This window comes from Lathamus discolor, chromosome 8 (assembly GCF_037157495.1).
Source record: "Lathamus discolor isolate bLatDis1 chromosome 8, bLatDis1.hap1, whole genome shotgun sequence".
Taxonomy (NCBI): domain Eukaryota; kingdom Metazoa; phylum Chordata; class Aves; order Psittaciformes; family Psittacidae; genus Lathamus; species Lathamus discolor.
In genome coordinates, this window is record NC_088891.1 from 6,762,443 (window position 1) to 6,789,292 (window position 26,850).

A 26,850-nucleotide genomic window follows, 5' to 3' on the forward strand; every position below is an offset into this window, starting at 1 on the left:
CGTGCCCAGCCACCGCCACGCCAGCCCTCGGGCTCCGCGGTGCTGTCCTGCATTGTTTTATTGGGGCTCATTTGTGGTTGCTTTACCCCTCCCGGAACAGAAACCCAACCAAGCCGCCGCTCCCCGCACCGACCCCCGCGGCGGGCTGGAGAGGCTGATGCGGCCGCCAAGGTAAGGGGGGAAGCCGGGACCCCCGCATGCTGCCCCGGCCCCTGCATGGCCCTTCCCCCGTCGGTCCGCTCGCCGGCTGCCTCCTCCTTCTCCTCCCGAGCCTCTTTTATAAGAAAACCTCGATTCTTTCCCATTTTCCCTGCCCAGCGCGCTCCCTCTGTCCGGCTTGATACTAACCATGCGGTTATTCATTTATCCTCCCTTCTGATGCTTGCCACTAAAAATGCACCCTGCTGGGCTAAGTCAGTCGAGTAATTCCTTGCAGACCACTGGCGAGAACTGAAAATATCTTCCCGGTATTCTGCCCTTCCCGTTAAATAGCTCATCACGGGGCTGATCGCGATTATCGACACCGGAGCGTTTCGTTAGCAGCGACAACAAAGATTTATCTCCCTTAAGTCCCGTGGTTGCAAAGCGCTGGGGTGTTTGCAAGCACTGAGGTGGGGAGAGCAACTGGACAGATGTGGGACATGAGCAGGGACGGCCACATCTGGAGCAGGTCGGATGAACCGAGTCTGTCAATAGCCCCTAACCCCAGGCAAGGAGCACAGGAGATAGCCCCCGGTCAGGACACCTCAGAGGCACCAAGCAGAGGAACCCCTGTCCAGGCTTACTTCCACTGTCGGGACCTGCAAGTTGCCCTTCCTAAGTATCACATACGTGTGAGGAAACCGGGCTGTGTTTGCAAGACAGGTGCTTTTTGTTGTGGTGGTGGTTGCAAGGCAGGAGATGAAAGTTTGGTGTTGTTTTGATGTGATTCTTGATTGCTGCCTGTTGGAGTAATTGCACGGCAATTGCTCAGAGGTAGAATCAATTTCCCCAAATTGAGATTTTAATGGGCGCTCGCAGGCTGCTGCTGTGTCATGTGGTTTAAGGCGGCGTTGGGTTGCATTTATGTTATAAACGGGATACTTGTGCAGGCGGCGCAGGGATAACAAACAGCACCACCCAGCGGGGCCGCAGCCCGCCCAGACCAGCCCAGGCCAGCCCAGCCCCAGCCCCAGCCCCGGTACCAGCCTCAATTCCAGCGCCAGTCCTAATCCTGGTATCATTTCCAGCCCCAGTCCCAGTCCTACTCCCAGTCCAGTGCCAGTGGTAGTGCCAGTCCCAGTCCCAGTCCAGCCCAGTCCAACTCAGCCCAGCTCCAGTCCAGTCCAAATCCAGTTTAGCCCCAGTTCCAGTCCTAATCCCAGCCCCAGTCCTAATCCCAGCCACAATCTCAACCCAGCCCCAGCTCCAGTCCAGTCCCAGCCCAGTGCCAGTGCCAGTCCTGAACTGGGCACACCCAGGAGCACTGCTGGTGCTACTTCCGTGCTGCTCCACAAAAGCTCCCAGTTTTGTTTGCCAAAATACCTGTAGAGGTGCTGGATTAAAGTTATTTTGTTGGGATTTTCTGGTGTGTGTGTCCCTCCCATCCTTAAGAAGGAATGTCTCTTTCTCAGGTATCAGGGAAGAGTTTTAAACCAGCTGGTGACACTGTCGTTCAGTGTTCCATGACTGAAACATCCCACACTGGGCTGTATTTCTGGCCACTGCTGTCAGGAACTGACAGAAGAAGAGCTGGCAAAGGTGGCTGGGTTTCACAGAGCTTCTACCATAGGATCCTTCAAACACCCCTTTCTCAAAGGGCTGAAGACTTGGACTTCCAAACATGCCATGCCATCTCCCACTTTCAAGTGACATCCAGGAGATGTCCTTAGCTGACCAGTTAGAGGAGGGACAATTAGGGACCTCCACTTCATTAAGATATCAGTGTCTTTAAAAGCAGCAGAGAAAAGCTGTCCCATTACACAGATTGTTTCTGCCCCTGCTGATAAACACCCAGGTCTCTGAAACTCTCTGTGCTGTTCGGTTTTTGGCAGTTCAGATATATCCATCTTTTCTGCTGAGCTGACATTTGGCCATTTGAACTTGTTCTTGGGAACCTCCCAAGGTTGTCTTTTAAAGGGGAACCCAGATGTGCAGAAGATACACTAAAGTGATATTGCTTGATACTTACCCTATAGAGGAGACTGGGCCAGGAAGACCAGCTCCCTGCAGAGAACTAAATATCCAGATGATGAATTAAAGCCAGCCCTCCAAACAGTGCCGAACAAGGGATGGTTCCATTCTCCCATGTGGAGAAGTCAGGCCTTACCCCACAGGGCTTTGCGAGCAAGGGAAGAGGAGAGACACAAATGAATGCTACCAGTCACAAAAAGTTGTTGTGATGAACTCCTGGAAACATCCCTGCTTGGTTTGCTTTCTGTTGTGGGTGAGACTGGAGGTCTTCCACCAGCCCATCATCCCTTCCCCTTGTCCAGCCTGGCTGGCTGTGAGCATTTAGAGGTGATTTTTATGGCTGTGAGCTTGGAGCTGGTATTCAACAAGAGAGCCCACAGCAGGGTTATCCACAGCAGCTTCAGCTGGGGCTGCAGATGTAAAGATGCAGAGCATTCTGACTGGTTTATTTATTGGTGTTACAAAGCTGTATTTCACTCCAAATTCAACCCAGTGGCCTCTTTTCACACAGCCAGACTGGCAAGTCTCATATTTAGAGCTGTGGAGAGGCTGATTTGCCAAACCAGAACACTCTGCTCTGCGCTGAGGTAGGAATAGGTTGGTCCTCAAAGCCCAGCTCCAAGTGTCATCTCCACCTGCCCCATTCAGCTCTACGCAGGGCCCTGGTGAGACCTTGGGGTTCACTTTCCCTGTCAGGTGTTGTGCTGCAAGGCAACAGGTTAGCGGGGGGGGGGGGGGGGGGAATGGTGGTTTAGACGTTTATTCAGTACCTTGAGGTGCCCAGCTCAAGGAGAGCATCTGCTTATGCTGTCAGACAAGAGACTTCAAGGCCAGGTTGGATGGGGTCTTGAGCAACCCGGTCTAGTGGAAGGTGCCCCTGCTCATGGCAGGGGGTCGGAACTGGATGATCCTAAGGTCCTTTCCTACCCAAACCGTGCTGTGATTCTATGACTGTAAAATGATTTTGAAGATCTTCAAAAGGCACTGCAGTGTTTCCCAATACTGTAAACATCGGAGGTGTGGCTGTTACTGCAGAAAGACGAATGGGTTCTTTTTGTGCTTCTTCTTGTTCAGAGGTTTCTTCCTTTAGTAAGGGAGCTGTTCAGAGCACAGATGTTTGGTTTTACTTCCACAAACATTTTGGGATCAGTTGTCAAACCTCCCGAGACAACAATTTGGGGTTTTCCGCTCCAAACTTCTTTTCTCCTTTAGGGAGCAATTTGCTTTTTGGTGCTCACCCCAAACACTTCTCATTGCTGAAGGTTTTGGGATTAGCTTCCTGCATGGGTGATCAGGGCTTATCCAAACCAGGACACGAGCAGCGTTTGTTGAACACCTTGTCCTGAGGCAGAGCAGGCAAAGGCAGGGCTGAAGCTGTGTGGAGAAAGCTGTGTGAAGAGTGGCCACGCAGGAAGTTCATGGGAGAGTCAGGAGCAGACCAGGAGCCCTGACATCCATGCCTTTAACTACTAGTTACCATCCTCAGAAATACCCATGTTTACTATTTTAGCCATATAATTACAGGTAGGGAATAATTCCATTAGGAATGCTGTAAGGGGAGGTATCATCTGTAAACCTTAGGGTTCAGATTAGGCACATTCATTCAGTCCCACTGAAGCCCACAGCCCTGTACGGTGTGATGCAGGACAGAGAGAAATATAGTACAGATGAGTGATCCTGGCTGAGTTTCCCCTGGGAATTGGAACTCTTTCCACCCATCCTGCAAACACCTTGGAAAATGCTCCCGGCTGCCCCTGGCTGTGATTTGTGTGTCACCCCTCCACAATGACACCAAACACAAGCAGCTCAATGTGTAGATGACCACGGAGGTGCCTTTGCCCCTGGAGCTGAGCCGCAACACAGCTTAACTGTGCCATGCCTCAGAGCTGTTTGCATTCAGCGGTGGGTGGTTTCCCACACACTGGTTGTAAAGAGCATCGGGCTGGGCTTCAAGAACGAAAGAAGTTGGGGGAAAAACAGGCATTCCACATTTCCAAGCCTTTATATCCCCACTAAGCACGGCCGAGATCCGAATTTCACAGAGCCCGTGGTTCAGCAGCAGGTCTTTGATTCGGCTCACCAGAAAGATGAAGGTTATGTGAAAAACATGGAAGGGGGAGCAGGATTTCAGAAACACACCTTATTTGGGGCCTTTTCCTGCTTGGCAGTTACGGTTTGGACACATCTGTTGTTTTCTCCAGTGAAATCCGCTGCTTTGATCAGTGCCAAGAACAGCAATCCCCTTTGCAATGCATGATGCAACTGAGCAAAACCAAGGAGAAATTCTTACAAACTGGAGCCAGGGGCATCAAAGCATGGCTTTATAGAGCACAGTTTTCCCTCCACCAAAGGCAGAAGCTCCAACAAGGGTCTCATATAACGCTTCAAACTGGATTCCAGTCTATCACTGCAAAGTGTCAGCTTGCCACAAAGCAGCAATACCAAAGTGGTGCTTCAGGTCAAACAAACCAGCCTCACAGCAGCACGTTAGCAGCTTGGGTTTAGAAGTTCATAATTCAGATGAGGTTTTTTTGAGTTAAAAATACATAGATCATGTTATGTGCCATCAGCTGGGATAACAGCAGAAGTGGGTTTTCACGTGGAAACAAGAGCAAAAGCTGCATTGCAAGAGGACAGGGTGAGAGCAAGAAGAAGGGATTTGGGGTCTGAAACACCATCCCCTGGGTCTGTCTCCCCCCCCACCCCCCGCCATGCTTGGGCTCCCCCCAGCTCCTGGACCCTCTCCCTCCTTCCCCCAGGCCCCTTCCAGCTCCAGCTGCCTACACGTCCCATCGGCAGGCATTTCTTCTTGGGTGGTAGCAGCAGCTGGCAGGGTTTGGACATATTTGCCCCTGTTTGACATCCCCCACAAAGAGGTGCTTCGTGGAGGCGTTCCTCCCACACTGCCTGTGCTACAGGTCTGGATCCGGTCTGCCAGCTTTCATCTCCTGCCCAGCTCAGCCCGCTCTGGCAGCTCTTGTGCACACAGAGCTCCTTCTCATTTTAGTGGACATCATCTGAGCGCAGCTGCAGGAGGATCGGGACCAAGACAGATCTCCAGTCAAGCAGGCAAGGCCTCAGGATTTTTGGATCCCATCTGGGTCCCAGATGGGAAAAGCTCCAGCATTTTAATTCCTGTTGCAGCCTGGGTAAAGCCCCAGTAAGACTCCTTCTTCATTTGGAGGCAAGGGGGCTCAAACACTGCAAGGAAAACTAGATAGGTATTAATAGATACCTCTGCTTCTTGGATACTTACTCCCATCTCCTCTTCCTCACCTTACCTTCCATAGGAAACTTGTAGCTGAATCACAGATTCAATCCACGACAGGGAGATCACAAATTCTTAATGGAGACTTTAAGCTACCATCACTTTAAAAAGCATCCTTGTGAGGTGGAAGAGAAGGGGGCTTCCAAGGACAATGAGAAGCAAAGTCAAGGAGCATCCCAGGCCTATACCAAGCTGCAGGAGAAAAGACCCATTGTTAAAGAGCATTTGTAGAGCTGGAAGAAGGATTGTGTGAAACAACCTTTTATTCTTTGTATAAGATGAGAAAGGAGATGAAACATTAGGATGTAGAGGGGGCACTCCCTCACAGGAAGGCCAATGGTCTAAAACAGGGAAGTTAAAGTGTGTTAATTAAAGCATATTACTCCCGTGGGCACTTGCATTCACAAGTGAAGTTGTCTTAGTTCACTGTGGCTATAACATCCTTCAAGGGAGATAGTCAAGAGCTCCAAGTGGGTTGTTAAGGGGATGCCTCCCTCTGGGCCTGGCTCTTTCCTGGTGGAGCAGACCCCTGAGGTGGTGGGGCTGCAGATCCAACATGTTCACCTCCTCATGCTGAGGCATCAAGCAGGATTTTGAAGCCCAGCAGTCAAATCCCTGTGTTCTTCAAGCTGTTGCTCCATTCACATGGTCTGTAAGCAGGAAGGGTACTCCCAGTTCTGCCATCTGCCTGAGGGCTGCCCAAAGGGTCTCTAAGGGGATGCTCACAAAGTGAGACCTCCAGGATAACAATCAATGCAACTGGTGAGACCTTCCTGCAGCAAAAGGTGAACATCCATGTCTATCCACAGGCTGGTGGTGCAGAGTAGGCTATGGTAGATGTCCTAAGACAGCACAGGTACACGTTAATCCTTTCCATCGGTCTTCAGCCGGCTGGCAGCTGGGTTCAGGACCCCCAAGAGTTGTCCCCTCTCGGAGGAATGCCATCTAACAATAACGATAAGGAGACTTGCTGTTTCTGAGTCATCCAGGCTTACTTCAGCGTTGGCAGTGCCAGTGAGGGTGAATGACCTGGAAAGGTTGTGAAATGCTCACACCTACCACGCACCCGGGGCTGGGGTGGTGTGGAGGAGCTCCCTGTGCCGGGGGTCAGTGTCCCGCGGGTTGCAGCATCGCTCCTGCAATCCCGCTGCCTGCCGTCTCCCTGCCTCAGTTTCCCCCTCACTCTACTTGGGCCCCTTTGCCCCAGATTCCTCCATTCTGGGGGCATCAAAACGCTTCGGTCAGCTCCAGGGCACTGAGGCGGGGAGGGCGCGCTGGGCGCTGACACCGTGGTGCGGTGGATGAAGCCCCTCTCTCAAATCCCCCTCGAGCTGCGGCACACGAGACGCGGAACAGCACCAAAAGCCCTCCCTGCGCGGGGCCAAACGCACTCGGACCCTCCCTATAACGGGGCACAGGGGGTCTGGGCCCGGCCCGCATCACAGACCCCCATAACGTGCGTTCCAGTCCCGTCCCGCCCCGCTCCCGCCCAGAGCAGCGCGTTCCTCCGCCCCTTCCCGGGAGGCTCCGGCGGGAGGAGGAGGCACAGCGAGAGGATGCGGACATTGGAAGGCAGCGGGATGATGGATGGTGTGGGCTGGTTTGCGATGGGAGGGGAAAGAGAGGAGGAGGAGAAGGAGAAAACGTCTGTGTAATCCTTCAGTGCGGAGGCCACCGGAGCTGGGGCCGCCTGTCCCTGCATCGCTCCGTGGAGCCATGTGGGGCTTTTGATTTGATTTTTTTTTTCTAGTTCTTTCTTTCGATTGATTTTTTTCCCTTTTTTTTTCTTTTTCTTTTTTTTTTTTTTTTTCTTCCTCTCTTCTTTTTTTTCTTTTTTTGTTTTCCAACTCTTCTTCCAGGGAGAGGATAGTGGTTAAAGCTCGAGCTGGATGGATGGGTATGGGGAGAGGGGCAGGATCCACAGCCCTGGGACTTTTCCAAATCCTCCTTGTCTTTCTCTGCATCTTCCCTTCAGGTAAGGAACAGCCTCTTTATTTCGCAGCGTTTCCCCCGTGTTTCTCCAGCCCTTGGACAGCCGCCTCCGGCCCCTGTCTCGGGGCCTCTTTTCTCTTCCCTCTCTGCAGCGCTTTGCCACATGTTTCAAACGAGCGAGCGGGGCTCAGGTTCGGTGGGTGCCCCCCCTCTCCCCCCCCCACGCCCGTTTTTCCCAAGCAGTCGCGGTGCGGGTTCTTCCTTGCCCTCATCTTCTTTGTCTCATCCCACAAGGAAGGAGATGGTGGGAATCAAAGCAGCCCCCGGCGGAGGGTTGTTGTGACAGCGGCGGGCAGGTTCCCTTGTGCTCCCCTTCCCGGGTGTGCCCAGTGCTTTGCAAAGGAGGGGGACCCCCCCAAGTAAGCCCCCTACATGCCTCATTTCTGCCGTTGAGTGCAGTGGGGGGTCCCCACTCCGAGCCCCCCGGAAAGGGCAGAGCTGGAGGTTGCGGAAGGGATAAGGGGGTTTCTTTGGATGCTGGGGGGGCCCCCCACGAAGGGGAGGGTTCGGCCCTGGGGCTTACCTGGGCCGGCAGCGCGGCGGCGGACGGGGTGGGGGGGCACTTGTATCGTGCTCCCCGTTCTCGCCGCTCCCAGCCGCGGGATGGACGTTTTCAGTGGCTCAGCACCATTATTCCACTGGAGAGCTGTTGTGCTGGCCGAGGGCGGGATGGCAACAGAATGGTCCCTCACATCGGCCCCCCCAGCCCGCGCAGCCCCTGCCGCACCTAGTGCGGGTCCCCGCTCCCCCCGCCCGGTGTGTTTGTGTGGTGTCAGAAAAGGAGAGAATGTCAGAATTACAGCTGAAAACGCCATCTGTTTCCAATGAATCCCCCACAGTTTTTCACAATGTTTTTGGCAGATCTCTGCCTGCAAATTCCTTCAAGCCCCGAGTGCTTGTTTTTGTTGGGGGAGGGGAAGCCAAGTCCACAGAGGCGGATTTGTTCCTTCCAAAACTCTCCAGTTTCTTTACCTCTTCTTTTTTTTTTTTTTTTTTTTTTTTTCCCCTTCATTTGCAAGGAGGGGGAAAAAAAGGAGAGAAAAGCAGGAGGGGGGAGAGAGAAGCCCCAAAGCTGAAATCTCCGTGTTTCTCTTTTTGCACTAGTAAATCTTCCCCTTTTTAAATGTATTAATCCCGAAGTCGCCCCTGCCTTTCTTTTGCATAACCGTAGGTGCAGCGTCTTGCACACACATGTAGGAAATAAATAAAGAACTGCTCTGTGCCCTTCCTCCCTCCTTCTCCCTGGCGCAGGGAAGCGGAACCTTTCCAGCGCTGCACTTAGCAGTGGGGTGTACTCCGCACCCCGCTTCTCCCAGGGGACTTCCCAGCAGCTGGAAGCTGAACCCCGTGTGTGTGTTTTCTAGAAGCTCCGGAGCTGCTCCCCTCTGTGTTGCTTAACGCCCTTTTCGGAACGGTTGAGTTGCAAAGCGTTAGGGCTGTGAGATTTACGGTGCAAGAAAGAACTTGATAGGAGATGCGGCTGCTGCTTTGTTTGATTCTCCCGTCAGCAGTCAAATAAGGTGCAAAGAACTGGCAGAACGAGGTGATCCGGAGCCCGCGGGAGCGGGGCGCAGGCGGAGACGGTGCTCCCCATGCGCAGGGCTGGGAGCGTGTCGGGGGCTGCTGTTGAAGGCGTTTTGGGGCGGGGAGATAGGAAAAAGGGGGATTTTTTCCCCTGGCAAATCATTTGGCCTTTTTCCCCTGTGTTTTTGGGGAATTTGGGGGTTCCAAACCCCGAGGAAACTTTGCCCCCCTCTTGAGGGTCCCATGTGAATGGGGTCGCTGGAGGCTCCCAGTTAGGCACTCAGTGTCACATCGGTGCCTCACCGAGCTCTGCCTATTTATTTATTTGCTTAAGCCCCCCTACACTCCCCCCTCGGGCCGATTTCCCGCTCATGCTGCTCTCACACTCATGGCTTCACCTTGCTGCCCCTGGGTGGCCCCTGCTACCGAGCTCCCTTGGGCTGGGGGCGCTGCTGGGGGTCCCCCGATCTGCTTCCTCCCATGTGAGCACTGAGTGTGGGGCTGCTGGGGAAGGAAGCTTGGGCAGAGCAGGCCACTGCTGACAGTTCTGCTTGTGCCTTGTGCCAGGGCCCAGTGTGAGATGCTCATGGGCACTCTGCCCTCCCATCTGGGACCCTGATATCCCAGGGTGCTTGGATGACCCCCACCTCTGTGTCGCAGGCCAGGCTGGGATGAGTTTTCTTGCAAATCCTTTTGTACTTTCAAAATCTGGCCTAGTTTTGCCCCAGATGTCAGGCTTTGCTCTGCCAACTCCAGTTTGCTTTGGCTTTCTCTGTTCGTCTTCAACTTTCAGCTGTAATACACTCCTCCCCCCCAAAAAAAAATGGGGATTTTGTGCTCTAGGTCCATCCAGGTTGATTCCAGAGAAGGATCCATCCCTACTGAAGGTGCATGGGATCAGTTGATAAGTGGCTTTTCTTGGCGATGGGGAGGGATGTGATGGCAGCCTTAAGCCAAAACTGAGCAGGGGGCTGAGGGGCTGTTCAAACACCTCCCCGGTGCTGGGAACGGGAAGGTGGCGGCAGGGGAGGAACACGTCTGTGCGGGATGTTGTCAGGGCAGAGAAGGGAGGGATTCAAACGTAAACCTGGAAATATTTTGGCTTCCCTGTTTCGTTGCTTGCTCGGAGCCGATCTCGTACTTGGAACAGGGAGTTCTCTGCGATTGCGAGCCAGACTCGTTGTAGGGCTGGAAGGAGGCGCCTTGTTTTTAATGTAGATGGGGTGGATATGTTGCTTTTCTTTAAACAGAAAATCCTGAAATTCCCAGCTCTTGGTTATTGGGAATGGGGGGATATGACGAGGACTTTAGGTTTATCACAGCAGCTGTTGAGGTTTCCTTCTTTGTGGCCCAGCCAGCTGTACTGAGTCGGATGTGCACATGAAAGTGCTCACAGGGCTGGGCAGCCATAAAAATTTCTTAACCTGGGGCTCTGCTCGGCCTCTGCACCAACCTGCTGTCCCCAGAGAGCCGGGATCCAGCACATCTAGCCAGGGCGTGATCCAGCTGGGATGTGCCACTGGATCAGGCCCCAGCAACAAGGAGTTTTCCAGTCTTTCTTCCAGCTCCCTGATGGGCACATCCCATAAGGCTCTGGCAGGGCAATGCATGACCCAGGTGAGCCCCTCCTCAGCCCATCAGTCCTTCAGGGAACCCCACAGCTGATACTTGCAGCTCCCAAAGGATGAGCATTAGTGGGACAGCAAAGAAGGTCAAAGATGGGGGGGGTTGCTCCATCTGGATCAGTTTGATTTGCTTTTCCCATTGGAGCAGACACCAGACTTGGAATAGCGAAATGTGGGAACCCAGAACTGGAAGAGAATCAGCATCCTGGGTGGTTTGAAGTGGGCCAGGATGAACTGGGGGCTGCTGCAAGCCAGTATGCCAGGGTGACAGGGAAGGATTTTGGTGAGGATGAGAGATGCTCGGAGATGCAGCAGTAGTGGGGCAGGTGAGGGGTGTCCTGGCCTTTTTCTTGCTGTCCTGGTAAATCCTGTCTTGATGCCGCAGATCAGGAGCGAGCTGTGCAGGCAGGGCCCTGCCTGGCTGTACATGGCACGAGGAGCATGCTTGTAAGACGAGAGCCCCTAAATGCCTTTAAAAAGCTTTGTACCTTGCACTTGGCAACCACTGGGATGAAAAGAAGGGGATATTTATTCCCTTGCCTGCAAGCTCTCAAAATAACAGGGTGTTCGATTGTAGCCTCAAGATTGCTTTGCACTCAAGTGCAGCCTGGCTGAGTAAATCACTGCTTCACCAGCTGAAATTCCTGCAGCAAGGGGGAGAATTGAATTATGGCCAACTGCAAAACCAGATGCCATCCCCTTGATGAAGTCATTGGGCTCTTACTGCGGAGAACAAGCTGGCTCCTACACACACGCAGCCCTCGTAGGCACAGACTGAGCTGCTCTGTCTAACAGCCCGGCCATGGTGTGTGGGGCAGCCAGAGGCTGGTGTTCTTGCAGATGGGAGAGCAGCAGGTCTTTTGAGGGGGAGCACCAGGAGATTTCTGTTGCATGAGCTATCCAGGAGAGTCTGGCCATTTAATTCCCAGCAAGCAGAGCTATCCCTGCATATACAGGGTTTTTATAGGCCAGGCAGAGAGCAAGCTTAGCTTGAGCTCAAAGTGTTCTCTCCTCCCTCGGTTTCCTCTCCTTCCTGTACAGCTGTAGACTTTGGTCCCCAAAGCCCTAGTAACGATCTGTGGCATTCAGGTTTTTGGATAAGCTACTTCTTCTCTTGCTGTGTGACACACTCCAGCCATCCTTTTCTGAGATGACAAGGACATGTGGCAGGACATTTTAGGGATGGATCCTGGCTTCGGGTTTTGCCAGCTGAGAGTGATGTGGAGAGCATCAGTAACGTGAGAGCATCACTGTGCTGGGGATGGGAGGGTGGGGAGCAGCAGGACTAGGCAGTAGGTTCCAGTAAGAAAGTTACTTTTTCTCTTAAAACCTGAGTCCATGGTGGGGGCAATAATTGGATGCATTTTAAATATTGTGGCTTCCTGGAAAGCTGCCTGATGGAAAGATGGCCACTGAATATAAGCCAGCTTGTGCCCAGGCAGCCAAGAAGGCCAATGGCATCTTGGTCTGTATCCAGACATAGTGTGGCCAGTAAGTGATCATCCCCCTGTACTCAGCACTGGTGAGGCTGCATCTTGAATCCTGTGTTCAGTTCTGGGCCCCTCACTACAAGAGAGATTGTGTTGCTGGAGTGGGTCCAGAGAAGGGCGGCGAAACTGGTGAAGGGTCTGTAGCACCAGTGTGATGAGAAGCAGCTGAGGGACCTGGGAGTGTTTAGTCTAGAGAAGAGAAGGCTTGGGGGGACCTTGTCGCTCTCTACCATTACCTGAAAGGAGGATGGAGCCAGGAGGTGGCTGGTCTCTTCTCCCAGGTAACAAGTGATAGGTCAAGAAAGGGTGGTCAGGCATTGGAGCAGGCTGGCCAGGGTAGTGGTGGAGTCATCATCCCTGGAAGTGTTCACAAACCATGTAGACAAGACCCTCAGTGACATGGTTTAGTGGTGGCCTTGGCAGCCCGGGGGTAACGGTTGGACTTGACGATCTTAAAGGTCTCTTCTAACCTACTTGATTTCCTGGGGCACGAGCGATGGAGAGCGAGCCTGGTGCCGGCTGGGGGCCCAGCCTGAAGGAGGGAATCCACCAGATCCCCTGCATCCCTGAGTGTGGCTCCAGCTGCGGTCGAGTGCTTGTGTGGGTCTTTGGTGGGCTGGTGGAGCTCTGCCTGCCGGCCGGGCAGCTGCCACCCCACACCCTGCACTGAAGCCAACGCCTCTGATGGAGATGCCGCAATTTTTTGGCAGGCATTTTAATTGTATAAATTTGCCTCATCCAGATTTATGTGCTCCGGGCTTTTCTCCATCTCCTCGTTCCATGTCTCATTTACCTCTGCGTTTGAAGGGTTGGAATTTCACAAGAGCACGGCGGGGATGATTATTCCTAGAGGGAATCCACACCTGTGAGCAGAGTTTCCCTGCCAGCCGGGCGAGGGGGGAGGAGAGCGAGGGACCCGCTGCTGTGCCTGGGGGGCCCCGGGTGCTGGTGGGTGGCAGCGGAGCCTTCAAAGGCACCCTGGGAAAATAGCTCAGGCATGGGGAGGGTGATGAGTGCTGGAAACCAGGAACACTTGGCCATGGGGGTGGCTGGTTGAGGCAGCCTTGTCCAGGTACTGCTGCTTCAGAGGGATGGGGACATGGGTGGTGGTGGCAGCAAGAGGAAGCCGAGGGTGATGCTTTGTGGAGGGAATAACAGAATGAATCCATCTCTCTTTGCACTGGGCTTATCTTGGGTGAAACCCTTCCCATTCTCCTCTGTGAAATGGAACACTCTCCTCAAGGAGATCTACAAGCTCTTGAGAACTGTTGGTGAAAGCTCCCTGATTGGGGTAGTCGGATGTGCAGCTCTAGCACTGCTTCCCTCCACAATGGGGAGCCAGCTTTGTTAGAACTCTTCTGCAGATAGAGAATAGAGAAGATCACTTTCCACCTCATCCTCCATTCAACACTTTGTGGTGGAGCAAAACCTGCATCCTCTGAACCATCCACCAGCACTGCTTCCTCTGAGCAAATGAAAGCTCAATGGTTGTAGCAAAGGCAGTGTTGAAGCCTGAATCCCAGGATGAAGTTTTAGAGCCGTCATCAGCTTGGTTGCATCTTTGGCTGTCAGCGCTAGTTCCTCCTTTCAGCCCATCCTGGACTTGGTAATTCTTAGAGCCACTCATCAGGCCAGCTACAAGCTCCATGATTGATGCCCTCTCCAGTGGTGTCTGCTCTCTCTTCTCCCTGTATGTGGATGTTGAGGTGAGCCTGGAGGAGCCGGGGAGACTGGGGAAGATGCATTTGCCCCCCGCTAAGCATGCCAGGGCAGCAGTAAGCTGACGCTGAGCCGAAAGAGCTGACTAAGTGACAGGAACGATCAAGGGCTCCTTCGGCAGCATCCAACTGTTCCTGCTGTAGCTGGTGAAGACACTGACTCTGCTGTTTTCCTGTCTGTGCTTGCCCTGTGTCTCCATGATGCCTGGAGAGGAGAGATGGGGGGCCATGAACTCTGCGCTGAGGACAAAGGGGAGTTGGTTGTGGCAGGTCCTCCGGATGCTTTAGTGACTGACATGGGTTGAAATGAGAAAACTCCTTCTGTGTCCTTCTTCTGACTTAAAGGAACTGGAGAAAGCATCTTCTTAAGCAAGACAGGGATGGGGTTAAAAGAAGCTGCATGGATTGAGATCCATCCTATCCATCCAGAGTGACTCTGTCAGTGCATCCTCTGCCTGGATTTAATGCATCTGCTGCTTTGGCAGTGGAAGAGAGCACAAACCCTAGGCCCCAGCATGGAAGGTGGCCCTTCTAGCCAACCTCCCCGTGCACGCCCTTGCAAAATATGAGCTCCATCTCTTTAAGAGAGGCAGGTTTATTTTTCTCTTTCAGTTCCCTCCTCCTGGTCCTCCCCCCACTTCAGTGCAACTGAAACCTGATCTAATCCCTTTGCACATGGGTAATTTATTGGTCTGTTGGGCTTTTCTTGATGGCAAATTGCATTGTCTTTCTTCCTGGGTTGAGGCTTTGGAGCAGTTTGCTGCATTCCTGCAGCTCTTTTCTCAGGGCTGATCTTTCACACCCCCTCTGAGCACAGTCAAATCAGTTTTATTGGACCTCTTTGTTATGCAAACAAGGCAATAATAACCAGGCTATTATTCTGCAAGATTGTGCTTGATTAACAGTTCAAAGGAGGTCACTGCCATCAAGCACAAACTCTTTTCACCAGGCTTGGGTCAGGTGGCCCTTGGGTCTTCCCCACCCCACGGTGTGCAGTGGGGCTGCAGGAGAGGTGCCCCTGCCCATGACACCCCATCCATCAGTGCTGTGGATGGCACCAAGGGACTCATTTCTCTCCCTGGTGTGACGAGGCGCCGGTTGATGCATGTCATAAAATAGAATCACAGAACAGTTGCAGTTGGGAGGGACATTTAAAGGTCATCTCATCCAACCCCCCTGCAGGGATGTCTTCAAATAGACCAGGTTGCTCAAAGCCCCATCCAGCCTGAGCTTGAATATTTCTAGGGATGTGGCATCTTCCACCTCTCTGAGCAACCTGTGCCAGTGTCTTACCACCCTGTTTCTTCTCTATATCTGGTCTCACAGCCCATGCAGGCATCAAAATATGGGTCCAGCATGGCCACACATGGGGTGGCTTTTGTGGACTTCCCTGCTGGGTCAGGGACAGCGTGAGGAGCTGGATTGAAAAGGCCTGATGTCCTTCATCTGCTCTGGTTTTGCTTTAGACTTGAGAAACCTTGCTGGAAGGGATCCTGTCAGCCAGGTTTTTGAGGAGCAGTGTGATTCTTTTAACTCATTTTAGGGTCATTTTGGTGCTGATGGTGACTGCTATCTGGCTGGGAGCTGAGCAGCCTGCATCTCCTTGAAGCTGGTAGATATGGCTGGTATTTAGGACATCTGAGAATCGTGCCTTTCCTATGGAGGTGTCAGCATAAATAGGTTTATTTAGATTACTTAAATAAATATGTGTTTAGGAGCCTGAGTCTAGGTGCTCAGATCCGAGGCCAAAGGTAATTACATTTAACTGCGTTCTTCGAAAAAGCCTTTTACTGCATGTGTGAGGCTTGCACATCCATGCTTCAATCCATACATTTGGAAAGAGGAAAGATGATGTATTTGCATCATATGTGAGTGATGAAATACTTTCCACCCGTTAGTAACCAAGAGGATATTAAACATCTCTTAGCGGTGAACACTTGCATATTAAAACGTCTGGGTGACATGTGCCCAAGAGTCTCAGGACAATAGGCTTTTGCTTATGAAATGAATTCCCAGTAATTCTCTGTGCTGGAGAATTTGCAGGAGAGCAGAGGAATTGCCAATTTTGTGCTCTTTTTCTGAAAGAGCTTGATTTGGGTAAATGAGATCCAGGTAAACTGACATGTGCTGAAGGGAAATAGCAGCACTCATCACTAAAAAGCTGATCAAGTCAGATGTGTGCATATGGCTGAACACTTACAGAGCAGAGAGACGTAGGTTTTGCGATCCTCCAGGCCCCTGGTGTGTGTTTGGTGACCACAGGATGCTCGCTGGATTCAGGACCAGTACTTTGCAAACCAGGAGCTCTGAAGAAGGTCCCAGGCCAACAGCACATCCCAGTGCCCGCTGCAGTGCAATGCCCCAGTGACAGGGGTGACCTCAGGAGAGTGGGAGCATGTGTCCTGCATTGGCATTGCCTGTCCCCTTGGGTGGTGAGTTCTGCAGGATGCCAGCCTGCTGGAGGAGGCCTGATGTGAGGCTGGGCAAACACCTCCCAGTGGGAACTTAAAAGTGCAAACCATTTAACTTATCTAGAGGATTGACAAGCGACTTGATTGCAGCATGTTAATATCTTTGTGGGAAACATGCTGGTTAGTAACGGACCTTTTACTGTTTAGGAGAAAATCACTGCTTCTTTTTATGTCCTGACAATGAAGTCAGATAAAATCCACTTAGAACCAAGATTCTTGTTTTGTAAAGGTGATAAACTCCTGAAACAACCAACCAAGGAAAGGGATGGCTTTTCAAACCTTAGGAGCCCTCATGGGAAGTATACCTGAACAAACGCAGAGCACCAGGCCTCGAACGGTGGGGACTGTCTTAGTCCAGGTGATTCAGCAATTTCTTCTGGCTTTAAACTGTCTGAAGCTGTTGGTTTCAAGATAGCAAAGGAAATTTTGTCCTTGGTTTGAGTGGTGACAGGTCCTCAAGGAGAAGATGATGTAGAGTTCGGGAGGTGGCTGAGATGGTTGAAATCACCCATCCCCAGGGTGAAGGACCCATTAGGTTGAACAACAGTGAACATCACATGGACCCAGGGGTGTCTCACACATCCCAGGCGAGTCTTGCTGGGTTCCTGCTTGAGAGGGATTTGTTTCCGTGCTAAGTCATCTGTGGTTGAAAAACAGATCCATTGTGAGTCGATGGAAAATAGATTATGTGGAATTGAATAAACATCGTTTCTTGGCGCGGGTACAAATGAGCCTGCACCGCTCTGCCAGCGCTGCTGCCAGAGGGGACAAGACAAGGCATGCTTGGTGGCAGGGGGAGAGGGTCGTGTTTGCTGTCCTCCGTAGTCTGTGCAGGCCGTGGTCCCTCCCCAGCAGTGCCAGGGGTTTGCCAAGGGTAGCCACCGGTGTGGTTGGAAAGATGTCCATGGGGGAGGCCAGGCGCTGCCCCGCTCACACATGCCTCTGTGCTGCGGCACCTGGCTGTGGAGATCTGGCCTTATATGGGGCCCTGAGTGAAACAGCGAGAAGGGGACTGATGCCAAACTGGAGCGATAATATCTGAGAGAAGAACGCTCCCCCTTCAGGCACAGCGAGGAAGGAGATGGGCTTCCTTGCCCTTGTTTTTCTTGGGCGTTTTTAACTCCAAAGTCACTGTCACCTTGGAGCAGTGCAGCAGCAAGGGATGCTCAGCACCGGGATGTGACTGAGAGTCTGGGGGGCTGATTTGCAGCATCCTGTTGTGTCCGTAGGCTGCTGCAGCTCATGGTCCTGATCCAAGCGAATGGAGCACGTCCTTAAAGAGCAATATGGCTTAATTCCTACTGAAACAAATCCCCTCTACAGCAGCTGATGGGCTGTAGTAGCCGGAGGGAGCTGCAGCCTGAGCTCTGCTTGCTGGAGGGGATGTTTTGCACAGCATATTGTGCTCATGTGCACCATCAGGTGAATGGGGCAAGTGGGTCCTGCATGTCCAGAGACGTGTCCTCCAGCTCCTCTTCAGGCTGTGCTTGCAAGTCTGTCTGCGGTGACAGAGCGTTGTTCGGCCACATGCAACCTCAAGGCATCCTCAAGCTGCACATTAGCATAACTACTAGGAGAGCAGTGATTTTAATTGCCTGATGCCACAACTGTTTGGGATAACTGACAGTGGTGTCGCTGGTCACACTCCTGCATGCTTTTTTGATGCCTGCCTTCCACTGGGAGGGTCCTGGGTCGTGTAGGAGAACACCAAGCAATACACTCCATTGCATGCTGGCTGGCTATGATGGTAAGCCAGATGATTTTGATTGAAAACCACACTCTTGGAGTGGAAAAGAAAGGAATATGAAATACTTGTTATTTTTACATTTGAGCCATACATGCAGAAGGCTTAGCAGAAAAGCGAGCCCATGTTCCAGGTCAAAAGCTTGTTACCAAGTCATTTCTGGTCAATGAAGAGTTAAAAGCTTTCTGCAGTGCTTCTTGCAGGTTTAAATGGGATGCTGCCAAGACAAAACAGCTCCTGGGTTCTCAGTGCTGTTGCTAGCATCTGAGTTTATTAAACATGAGTTTTAAAACTGTGAGGAACCTGTCACCATTTCCTATTTGCACTTCAGTCTTCTTGGAAAGAGAGAGGAGACAGGCTTGTTTCTTACAGCCTGACTGCTTAGTGTTTTATAGCGTTGGTCTCCCTTTCTGATTTTCCAGCATCGACTGTGTTTAGGTTTCCAGCACTGTGATGTTTAAAACTAAACCACACTGTTTTCCCTGAAACAATACTGGGTTTTGTAACTTTCTTTTTAAACAAATCTGAAATGGATTTGGCACAGATGCCTTGCCAGCCTCCTTCTAAACTAACCCCGAGATGGGAGCGTACGGGTACGCCTGTGAGAGGCAACACGAAAGCATCTGGAAATGGTGGGGCTTTTCTTCTCCTCCTCCTGCTGACTTTTGTGCCTGAGCCCATCCCATCTCCAAGCCCTCCAAGGGAGTGGAAGAGGAAGGAATACACTGTGGATTTTAAATGGTGTGAGCCTGGCTTCACCCAGCAAGACTACGAATTGGCACTGTGCGGCGTTCAGCGATGACCGTGTGCTCTGTGCCCAGCTGCTTTCCAGTCTGCTCCAGGGAAGCCACACTGCCCCAGGGAGCAGACATAGAGGGAGGGAAAAACAGGATCTGAATCTCCTTTGCCTCCTTGTGGGCAACGCAAGGCGGGGGCTCTGCTGGCAGCCCCGCACCCTGCCGCGCCGGTTTTTCTCCTCCACCTCTTGTTCTCTCTCAGCGGGCCGTGGTGGGGAACAGGCTTCCAGGGCTGGGCAGAGCCACACAGCAATCATGAAAGAGGTTGTTTTGGCTCCTGCTTCTTTCCAGGGGCAGAGGAACTCTTGCAAGCGCTGCTCCCAGCACTGCTGCAGCCATGAGGAGTGGCCGCTGGCTCTGCTGCAGGGCTGGTCACAGCATAAATCCTGTTCTGACCTCTGCACGTTGACATGTGGCTGGGGCAAGGCGGTCATGCTGGGGCTGGCTTTCATCGTGTCCATGAATCATAGGGTCCCAGGTTAGAAGGGACCTCAAGGATCATCTGGTCCTACCTTTCAAGGAAGAAAAGGAAGGCAGGCAGATTTTTGTATTGGTATTGTTCAGTCCGGACACAGCTCGCAGTGATTCATGCAGCACAGAGCTTTGAATGTCAAACCCTAAAAAGGCATTAAAAACCCACTGCATCTCTCCCCACATTAACAATCATCCTTATCACTGCTAATGAATATGTCCCATTCTTCCACACTCCGGTTTTCCCCCAGGAGCGTTAATCCAATGGCTGGATGCTCTTTCCCTTCTTGGCTTAAACTGGGGCAGATCCTGTTGGTTTCTTTGGTTTTGATGCATGAGACTCAGGTCATGTGAGAGGGTCACATCTGGTGAGCGAGGCCCCATCACGCGGTAGAGCCGATGTCATGAGTTTGGGCTGTGGGAGGGGGACACTCGTGTGTTGCCAGGGGTAGAGCGGGATGTCCCACATGAGGCGTGCAGATCATTGACCTCCTCGTGTTGTCCTTCCAGTGACATCTCCATGCAAGATCCTCAAGTGCAACTCTGAGTTCTGGGCGGCCACGTCAGGCTCCCACCACGTGGGCACGGAGGAGGCACCGGAGTTCTGCACAGCGCTGCGAGCCTACGCGCACTGCACCCGCCGCACCGCCCGCACCTGCAGGGGGGACCTGGCCTACCACTCTGCCGTGCATGGCATAGAGGATCTCATGGTGCAGCACAACTGCTCCAAGGATGGACCCACCTCACAGCCCCGGCTCCGGACATTGCCCCCTGGGGATAGCCAGGAGCGCTCTGACAGCCCTGAGATCTGCCACTATGAGAAGAGCTTTCACAGACACTCAGCTGCCCCCAACTATACCCACTGTGGGCTCTTTGGGGACCCCCACCTTAGGACTTTCACAGACACTTTCCAAACCTGCAAGGTGCAAGGGGCTTGGCCGCTCATAGACAATAACTACCTGAACGTCCAGGTCACCAACACGCCTGTGCTGCCCGGCTCCGCGGCCACCGCCACCAGCAAGGTGAGCCTTGGGCACTTCCCTGTGAGCAGAGATGGGCACGGGGTGTGCTTCTCAACAGCCTTTCTTGCCACCATCTCTTTTCTCCACCATTTGCACTTCTTCTTGGGAAGGGTGAGACTGGATGGGATTTCGTCTGAATTTGAGCATTTGGCCCTAAATATCAGGTGCCCATCCTGCCTTTAATGGCTTCTGGTTTCTTCTGAGCACATCCAACCCCATCATGGTTAGCAGGCTGAGATACTGCAGCTCAGAGAGTTGTCATGGCCACCCAAGGTCCAAGCAAACCTAGGACTACCCTGCATGGAGATGTCAGCTTGCAGGGAGAAGCCTGGAGGGAGCCGAGTTCCTCACACAGCCTTCCCTCTGCCCAGGCTCGTAATTGTCTCTGTGGTGTGCAGCCAAGTCCAGGTATTTTGTGGGGCACAGTCTGTGCTGGAGGTGCTTTGACAGCCTAAATAAACATCCTGAAGGTACAAGGCAAACAGCGAGAAAGCACAGGTGAAAACGTGCTGCTGTAATACAGCAGAACATGTGTGGCACGGCCTCAGCTTCAGGAGAGGCCTGGAGCTGATGAGCTGTCACATTGCTCCATGGTGCACAAGCTCTAAAGCTAAAAGGCCATTTTTTGTGCCAAAAAAGGAGTCTCAGCAGGAGGCATCCTCTTGCTTTTAGAAGATGTCCTGTCCCACCATGTCTGGGAGTTCTGTTTCTCCCTGCGTGTGAGGAGAGGAGAGAAGTACATGAAGGAGAGGGGCTGCTTCTCAGCTCTGGCTGTGACCTTTTTAGCCTAAGCTGGTTTTGAGTTGTCCTTTATAAACCTCCTTAACGATATTTAATGATGCTTTAAACTCCTTACCTACCAAAAGACATCAAAACCTATTGAAACTTGCAAGGAAGTTTGGCTTGAGGAAAATCGCCCTTGACTCCAGGAATGTGCAATTCCTAGGCTGGATCCCAGGATCACCATCTTAATTGAGCCTTTTCACCCGTTATCTATCTGCCTCACGGGCTTGTGGTAAGGAGGGGCTAGTCGTGAGATCTGCAGCATGAGCTGTGAAAGCATTGCTGGGTCACTGCTAGAGGAACATGTGCTGTTGGAAAGGATGGAAGCTTCTTGGTCCATAGGACCTTTTATGTTGCTGCATGATGTTCTCTGGGTCTACCCTTCTTCCTGCTGCCACAGGCAGTGTTGAACCCTGAGGAGGTCACTGCTGGAGCCATCTCTCCTCCAGCCCTGCCCTGCTCTGGACAGGCCTCAGTCTGCCCCTTCATGGGGCACATGAAAGGAGGGCCCCCTATTTCTTTCCTCATGGAGAGAGGTGAAAGAGGAAGAGCAAGTCTGCAAGAGGTAAAAGAGGAAGCATGGTTTGCCTGGGAAGAAGAGTGAGTTGCTTTTCCTCCCAGACAAGCTCTACTATTCTTCCTCCTCATCAAGCCTTCCCCCCAAAGCAGGGTTAGCAAAGGAAGAACAAGAGCTGGGAAGTCCCTCCTCTAGCAAGGGACCTGTGTTTGAGCCCAGCCAGGGTGGGGAGGCCCATTGGGCTCAGCCTGTGTCCGTATCACCCCTAAAAGGATCTGCGCACTCCAGCACACTGAACACGTGTGTGTTTGTGTGGCTGAGGTGGATCACAGTGTGTTCTGGGGCCCAGAGGAGAAGACTCTTGTTTTGCAAGTGGCCAGGGAAAGGAAGGGGTCCAGCCCTTGGGATGTAAATGCCATGGGAGTCAGAGGAGAAGCTCCACCACCTACCTCTAAGAGTCAGGGCTCATCTCCTCTGCCATCTGCGAGGCCTGGAGGCAAGGCAGCACTGCATGCAGGGGCATGTCGCCACAGGCTGTGAGTAGTGATACTGCACCCGGCTACATGAGAATTCCTGGGTTGGGGCTGGAGATAACAGTGCAGATCCAGGCGGTACATTCAGTCCAGCCTTTGGCTCTTGACTCCATACATGGTGTCCTCATGCCTGTGCTGAAGCAGGATGGCCATACCTGGGTACCTAAAACTTGGGACAACTTAGGATGAAGCACTTACCTGTGAGCTGAAGGCCATGCTCCTGGCTGGGCTGAGCAGACAGCTTCTCCACCTCCAATGCTGCTGCTGCTTCTGGTGGTGGCTGTATGCTCTCAGGTGGTCATCACTGGTTGTAACCCTGTTCCTTTCTTTTCCCCCTCACAGCTCACCATCATCTTCAAGAGCTTCCAGGAGTGCGTGGACCAGAAAGTGTATCAGGCAGAGATGGACGAGCTGCCCGCTGCGTTTGCTGATGGCTCCAAGAACGGTGGGGATAAACACGGAGCCAACAGCCTGAAGATCACCGAGAAGGTGTCAGGCCAACACATAGAGATCCAAGCAAAGTACATTGGCACCACCATCGTGGTGAGGCAGGTGGGCCGGTACCTCACCTTCGCTGTGCGCATGCCAGAGGAGGTGGTCAATGCTGTGGAGGACCGAGACAGTCAGGGCCTCTACCTGTGCCTCCGCGGGTGTCCGCTCAACCAACAGATTGACTTCCAGACCATCCGCTCAGCTCAGGCCACAGAGGGCCGTGCTCGGAGGAAGGGGCCCAGCCTGCAGGCCCCCCCTGAGGCCTTCACTTATGAAACAGCCACAGCCAAGTGCAGGGAAAAGCTGCCCGTGGAGGACCTCTACTTCCAGTCTTGCGTCTTCGACCTCCTCACCACGGGGGACGTCAACTTCATGCTGGCTGCTTACTATGCCTTTGAGGATGTGAAGATGCTTCACTCCAACAAAGACAAGCTGCACCTCTACGAAAGGACACGGGACTTGGCCCCTGGCAACATGGCTCCCTCGGGGATGCCCTCTGCCCTCTGGGTAGCACTGCTGTGTTTGTGTCAGTGCTGGTTGTGCTTGTTATAGAGGTTTGCTCCTTCTTACCATGGAGAGTGGGGAAAGGGGAGCAGGAGGGAACCAGGGGTGAGATGGCAGTACTGGACAGTAGGAGGTTGGATGTCAGAGCTGCATGGGTTGCTCTCAAACCTCTCTTTGGCACCAGGTCCTCCACCTTCCCAGCTCTTGCTGGGAGGAATGTGCTGCCAGTGGGACTAGTCAGGAGCTTTTGCTGGACTCTACCTTGTCTGGATGTTCCTCACATGTACCTCCCCTTGTCTTCCTCCCAGTAGTGTGGTTTCTAAGGAGCCCCCACCTCCTTGTAGCACTTCTCCAGGTCCCAAAAATGCACGTGGTGACTGTGACATTGGTGTGCACGAGCATGGCTTTGTCTTCGAAGAGCAGAGCCTGCTAGGAGAGTGCAGAGGAGCCAGACAGGGCCAAGCCTGGCCATCACAACAGGGCTGGTATTTCTGTTCGCTGGGGCCACGCTCTGGTTTTTGGGCATGTTCAGCTCTGCCTGCAGCCCCATTGCTGCAGATAGTGGTGCAAGGGGCTGAAATAGTGGTGAATGGTGGTCCCACACTTGCCTGGCCACCAGTGCCAGGCATCTTCTGGGTGGAAGAAGGACATGTTCCTCAAGCCTCGGCTTGCGTTTGCTGTGGTTCAAAGGGCATCTCCCATTTTAGCCAGTTCACTTGGCTGATTCACTCAGTAGTTCTACTCCTGGCTCCCTTGTCTCTGCCCGGATCCACCGAGGACTCTTTGATGGCAATGGGAGAAACCTGGCCAGTATTCAAGTGGTTTCTGCAACTTCTGCCCAGCATCAGGTAAGTTCCTCGCACCGTTTGCTCTCCAGTCCCCTAAAGCTTGGCTGCTCAGTGGGGGACCCATTCTCCTGCCCATGGCTCGGCCAGGCCCTGGGATGGAGCAGGAGCATCGTGCTCTCTTTGTTTGCTGCTAGGTCTCTGCTCCGCTTCTCATCCTGGGGCCGTGACTTGCAACCCAATTGCAGACCAGTTGCACCTTAAGCCCTTCAGGGCTTGAATTGGAAATGGTGCAATCTTAGAAATCTAGCCAGAAGATGGGATGCAGCAGAGAACCACCCTCCCCCACCCCCCCAACTGCCTCCAAATGTCTATTCCCTACCTTGAAACCATCGATAATCCCCTTCCCTTACCACATAGTGCTGCCCATTTTTAATTCATGTTCCTCTGTGGTTCACCTCGTTGCTCACTGAACAAACAGCAAGACTACCTTTGGTCTGTGCCTTGGAGACCTCCTGATGGGTTTTCCCTTCCTTTCCTCAGGGGGAAGCTCACAGAAACAAGCCCCAGAACACTCTTGGGGGCACCTCCTGCTCTCAAGGGAGGTCTCTAGGCATGATGAGACAAGCTAGCAACAAAAGAGGTGGGAACAGGCTATGTTTGGCAGTCTGAACTGCTGCCAAGAGGCAGCCTGGTGTAAATACTCAACGTGACTATTCATTGTGTCCTAACAGCTCTAGAGCTCCATTTGTAAAGCAGCAGAGAAATGCAAAATTGTGTCAATGGATGTAATTTATATTGTCTCTTTAATATATAGAGCCCTGGCATTGATCTCGTGTGACTGTACAGATGAAGAGATGTAATTGGTTTTTAAATGTTTAAGGAAAGAAAAGAAAAAAAAAAAAAGATGTGTTTACTACTTTGCTCCTTGCTTTGTTTGCTGGTGCCCCAGGTGTTCTGTTTAAGGAGACTTTGAAATAAGGATATCACAGTTTGGAGGTGCTGAGAGCAGCAACCACTGGACCGCGGCACAGGATAGTTTAGTTTCCCAGGCTCATTTGGACTTTTGTTTCTTTTGTTCAAGACAGAACCAAGTTTTTGTCTTCCCTAGAAATTTAAAATGCAAGATTTGTCACTGGGTAAGAGAAAACATTGGTTTCTTGCTGTGTTACCCCATAGATAACAGCAGATGTACAAATGCCTCCTGAAAGCACTCTTAGCTGCCCAAGCCATGCCAACAAGTACTTCCCTGCAAACCTCTCTTTCCTATAATGCAATCACCCTACACTGCAATTGTGATGCACTGTGGCTCTGGGCTAATTTCCAGCCAGTCCCAGTCTATTTGATGATGGGACGGCTCAGTCCCACTGTCCAGGTGAGCGCTCCAGTGGTGGCCGGCTGTCATACAGTGCATGGGGTATCCCTATTTTAGAAGCAAACAGTGAAGCACTTTATTTTGGTTGTGTTTGACCCAATTCTGATTAAAGGTGAAGTGTGGCCAAGAAAGACCCGATACTTGGAAACAAAACAGATATAGGAAAAGGGGGGGGGGGAGGGGGGCACGTTAGGAGAAGCCCCCTCACCTCCTGCCTGAGTTGAGACCCACGGGAGTGTCACCGCGTGTATATACTGTAAATTATTTATTGAGAGAAACACAAGTAAAGTTTGAGGTTTTTTGACAATAAACGAGTGGGTCTTGGTTTGTTACCTTTTGCTGTTGTTTGGTGTGTTGGATGGCGCTGTTCACCACGCAGGATGCAGTTGCTGGCCCGTTCCTGCATTCCCTCTAAAGCAGCTTTCTTCCATCTGCAACGCAAGAGAGGGCTCATTTCTGTCCTGAATTCTCCGAGAGTTGCACTCGGAGGGGGTTATTTATCTGCAGCCAAATGAGAAAATTAGAGGTTGGGGGGGGGGAGAAAACGCAGGTATTACACTATTGGAGCCTCGCTGGGGAGGACGATGTGCAGCGATGGTACCAAGTGGGCTCTGTCACCCTTCCGCTGCTCACGCCAGCAGCAGCGATGTGCACCCCCGCGATTTATCCTTCCTACGAGCTCTCCCTTTCCCCGGGCACGGCTTTAGCCCCAGCTGGGTCTGTTACTGCCCTCTAATGAGCGAGAGCCAAAACTGCACTTCAGTTAAGTGTTCTGGTTTGCAAAGCTGAAGGACTCCTTGCCCCGGAGCTGGGACCAGAGAGATCACAGAATCACAGAATCCCAAGGGTTGGAAGGGACCTCAAAAGATCATCTAGTCCAACCCCCCTGCAAGAGCAGGGTAACCTACAGTACATCACACAGGAACTTGTCCAGGCGGGCCTTGAATATCTCCAGTGTAGGAGAGATGCTGAGGCCATGGGGGACACCGCCACCAAAACTCACATTGGGTGGGTAAATGCATGCAAAGACACCCAGCACCAGAAATTTAAGAGCCGAGCTCCCCGTCCTTCAGAGCCCTGAAGAACTGGAAGCTTCTAGAGCCACTCTAGAGCCAAACCCACTCCCTCTGCCAACACTTGCACCAGCTCACAAAAGCTTTAACAGAGCCTAAGAAACCAGTCCTATAGAAAGTCATATAAAAGCTGCCCAGAGTACAGGGACCAAGGGGGTTCCCCTGCTCACTGGTGACAAGAGGTCACCAATGGACCCTGCTCATCCACCTCAGCAAGAACACACGTCTCCAGGGCACACAAAGTACTAAGGACAGGGTACAGTGATGCCTGGGTGAGCAAGCCCATGGGGGGCCCAAGGTCCCAGCACCCTGCTCCTCTGCCTGAGGCACACTGCGCTGTGGGGGGTGCCTGGGGACGGCCGCCGCTGCCGAGCCGCGGTCACACAAAATGGCGCCCAGCCCGGGACCAGCGCCCCCTGGCACGCCCCTAAGCGGGGGTCGGGGCTCCTCAGCCGGCCCGTCCCCTCGCGGTGTGTGTGTGCCAGGGCTGCGCC

At 52.6% G+C, this 26,850-nt stretch overlaps 1 protein-coding gene across 3 annotated transcripts; it reads left to right on the plus strand.

The window, feature by feature from the left end:
• Positions 1–25,615, plus strand: RGMA (repulsive guidance molecule BMP co-receptor a). 3 transcript variants are annotated; one of them, XR_010614641.1, is made up of 5 exons: positions 1–171; positions 7,300–7,415; positions 19,783–20,294; positions 22,470–23,971; positions 24,452–25,615. XR_010614641.1 is itself a non-coding variant. In XM_065688597.1 (4 exons), the coding sequence occupies exons 1-4, from the start codon at positions 158–160 to the stop codon at positions 23,169–23,171; spliced, it is 1,344 nt and encodes a 447-aa protein (XP_065544669.1). In that variant the 5' UTR covers positions 1–157; the 3' UTR covers positions 23,172–25,615. The 3 variants fall into 3 exon arrangements, 2 of the variants coding, with proteins under 2 accessions (XP_065544669.1, XP_065544670.1); XM_065688597.1 differs by having other exon boundaries at positions 22,470–25,615; XM_065688598.1 differs by lacking the exon at positions 1–171 and adding an exon at positions 6,976–7,030 and having other exon boundaries at positions 22,470–25,615.
• The last annotated feature ends 1,235 nt before the right edge of the window (positions 25,616–26,850 follow it).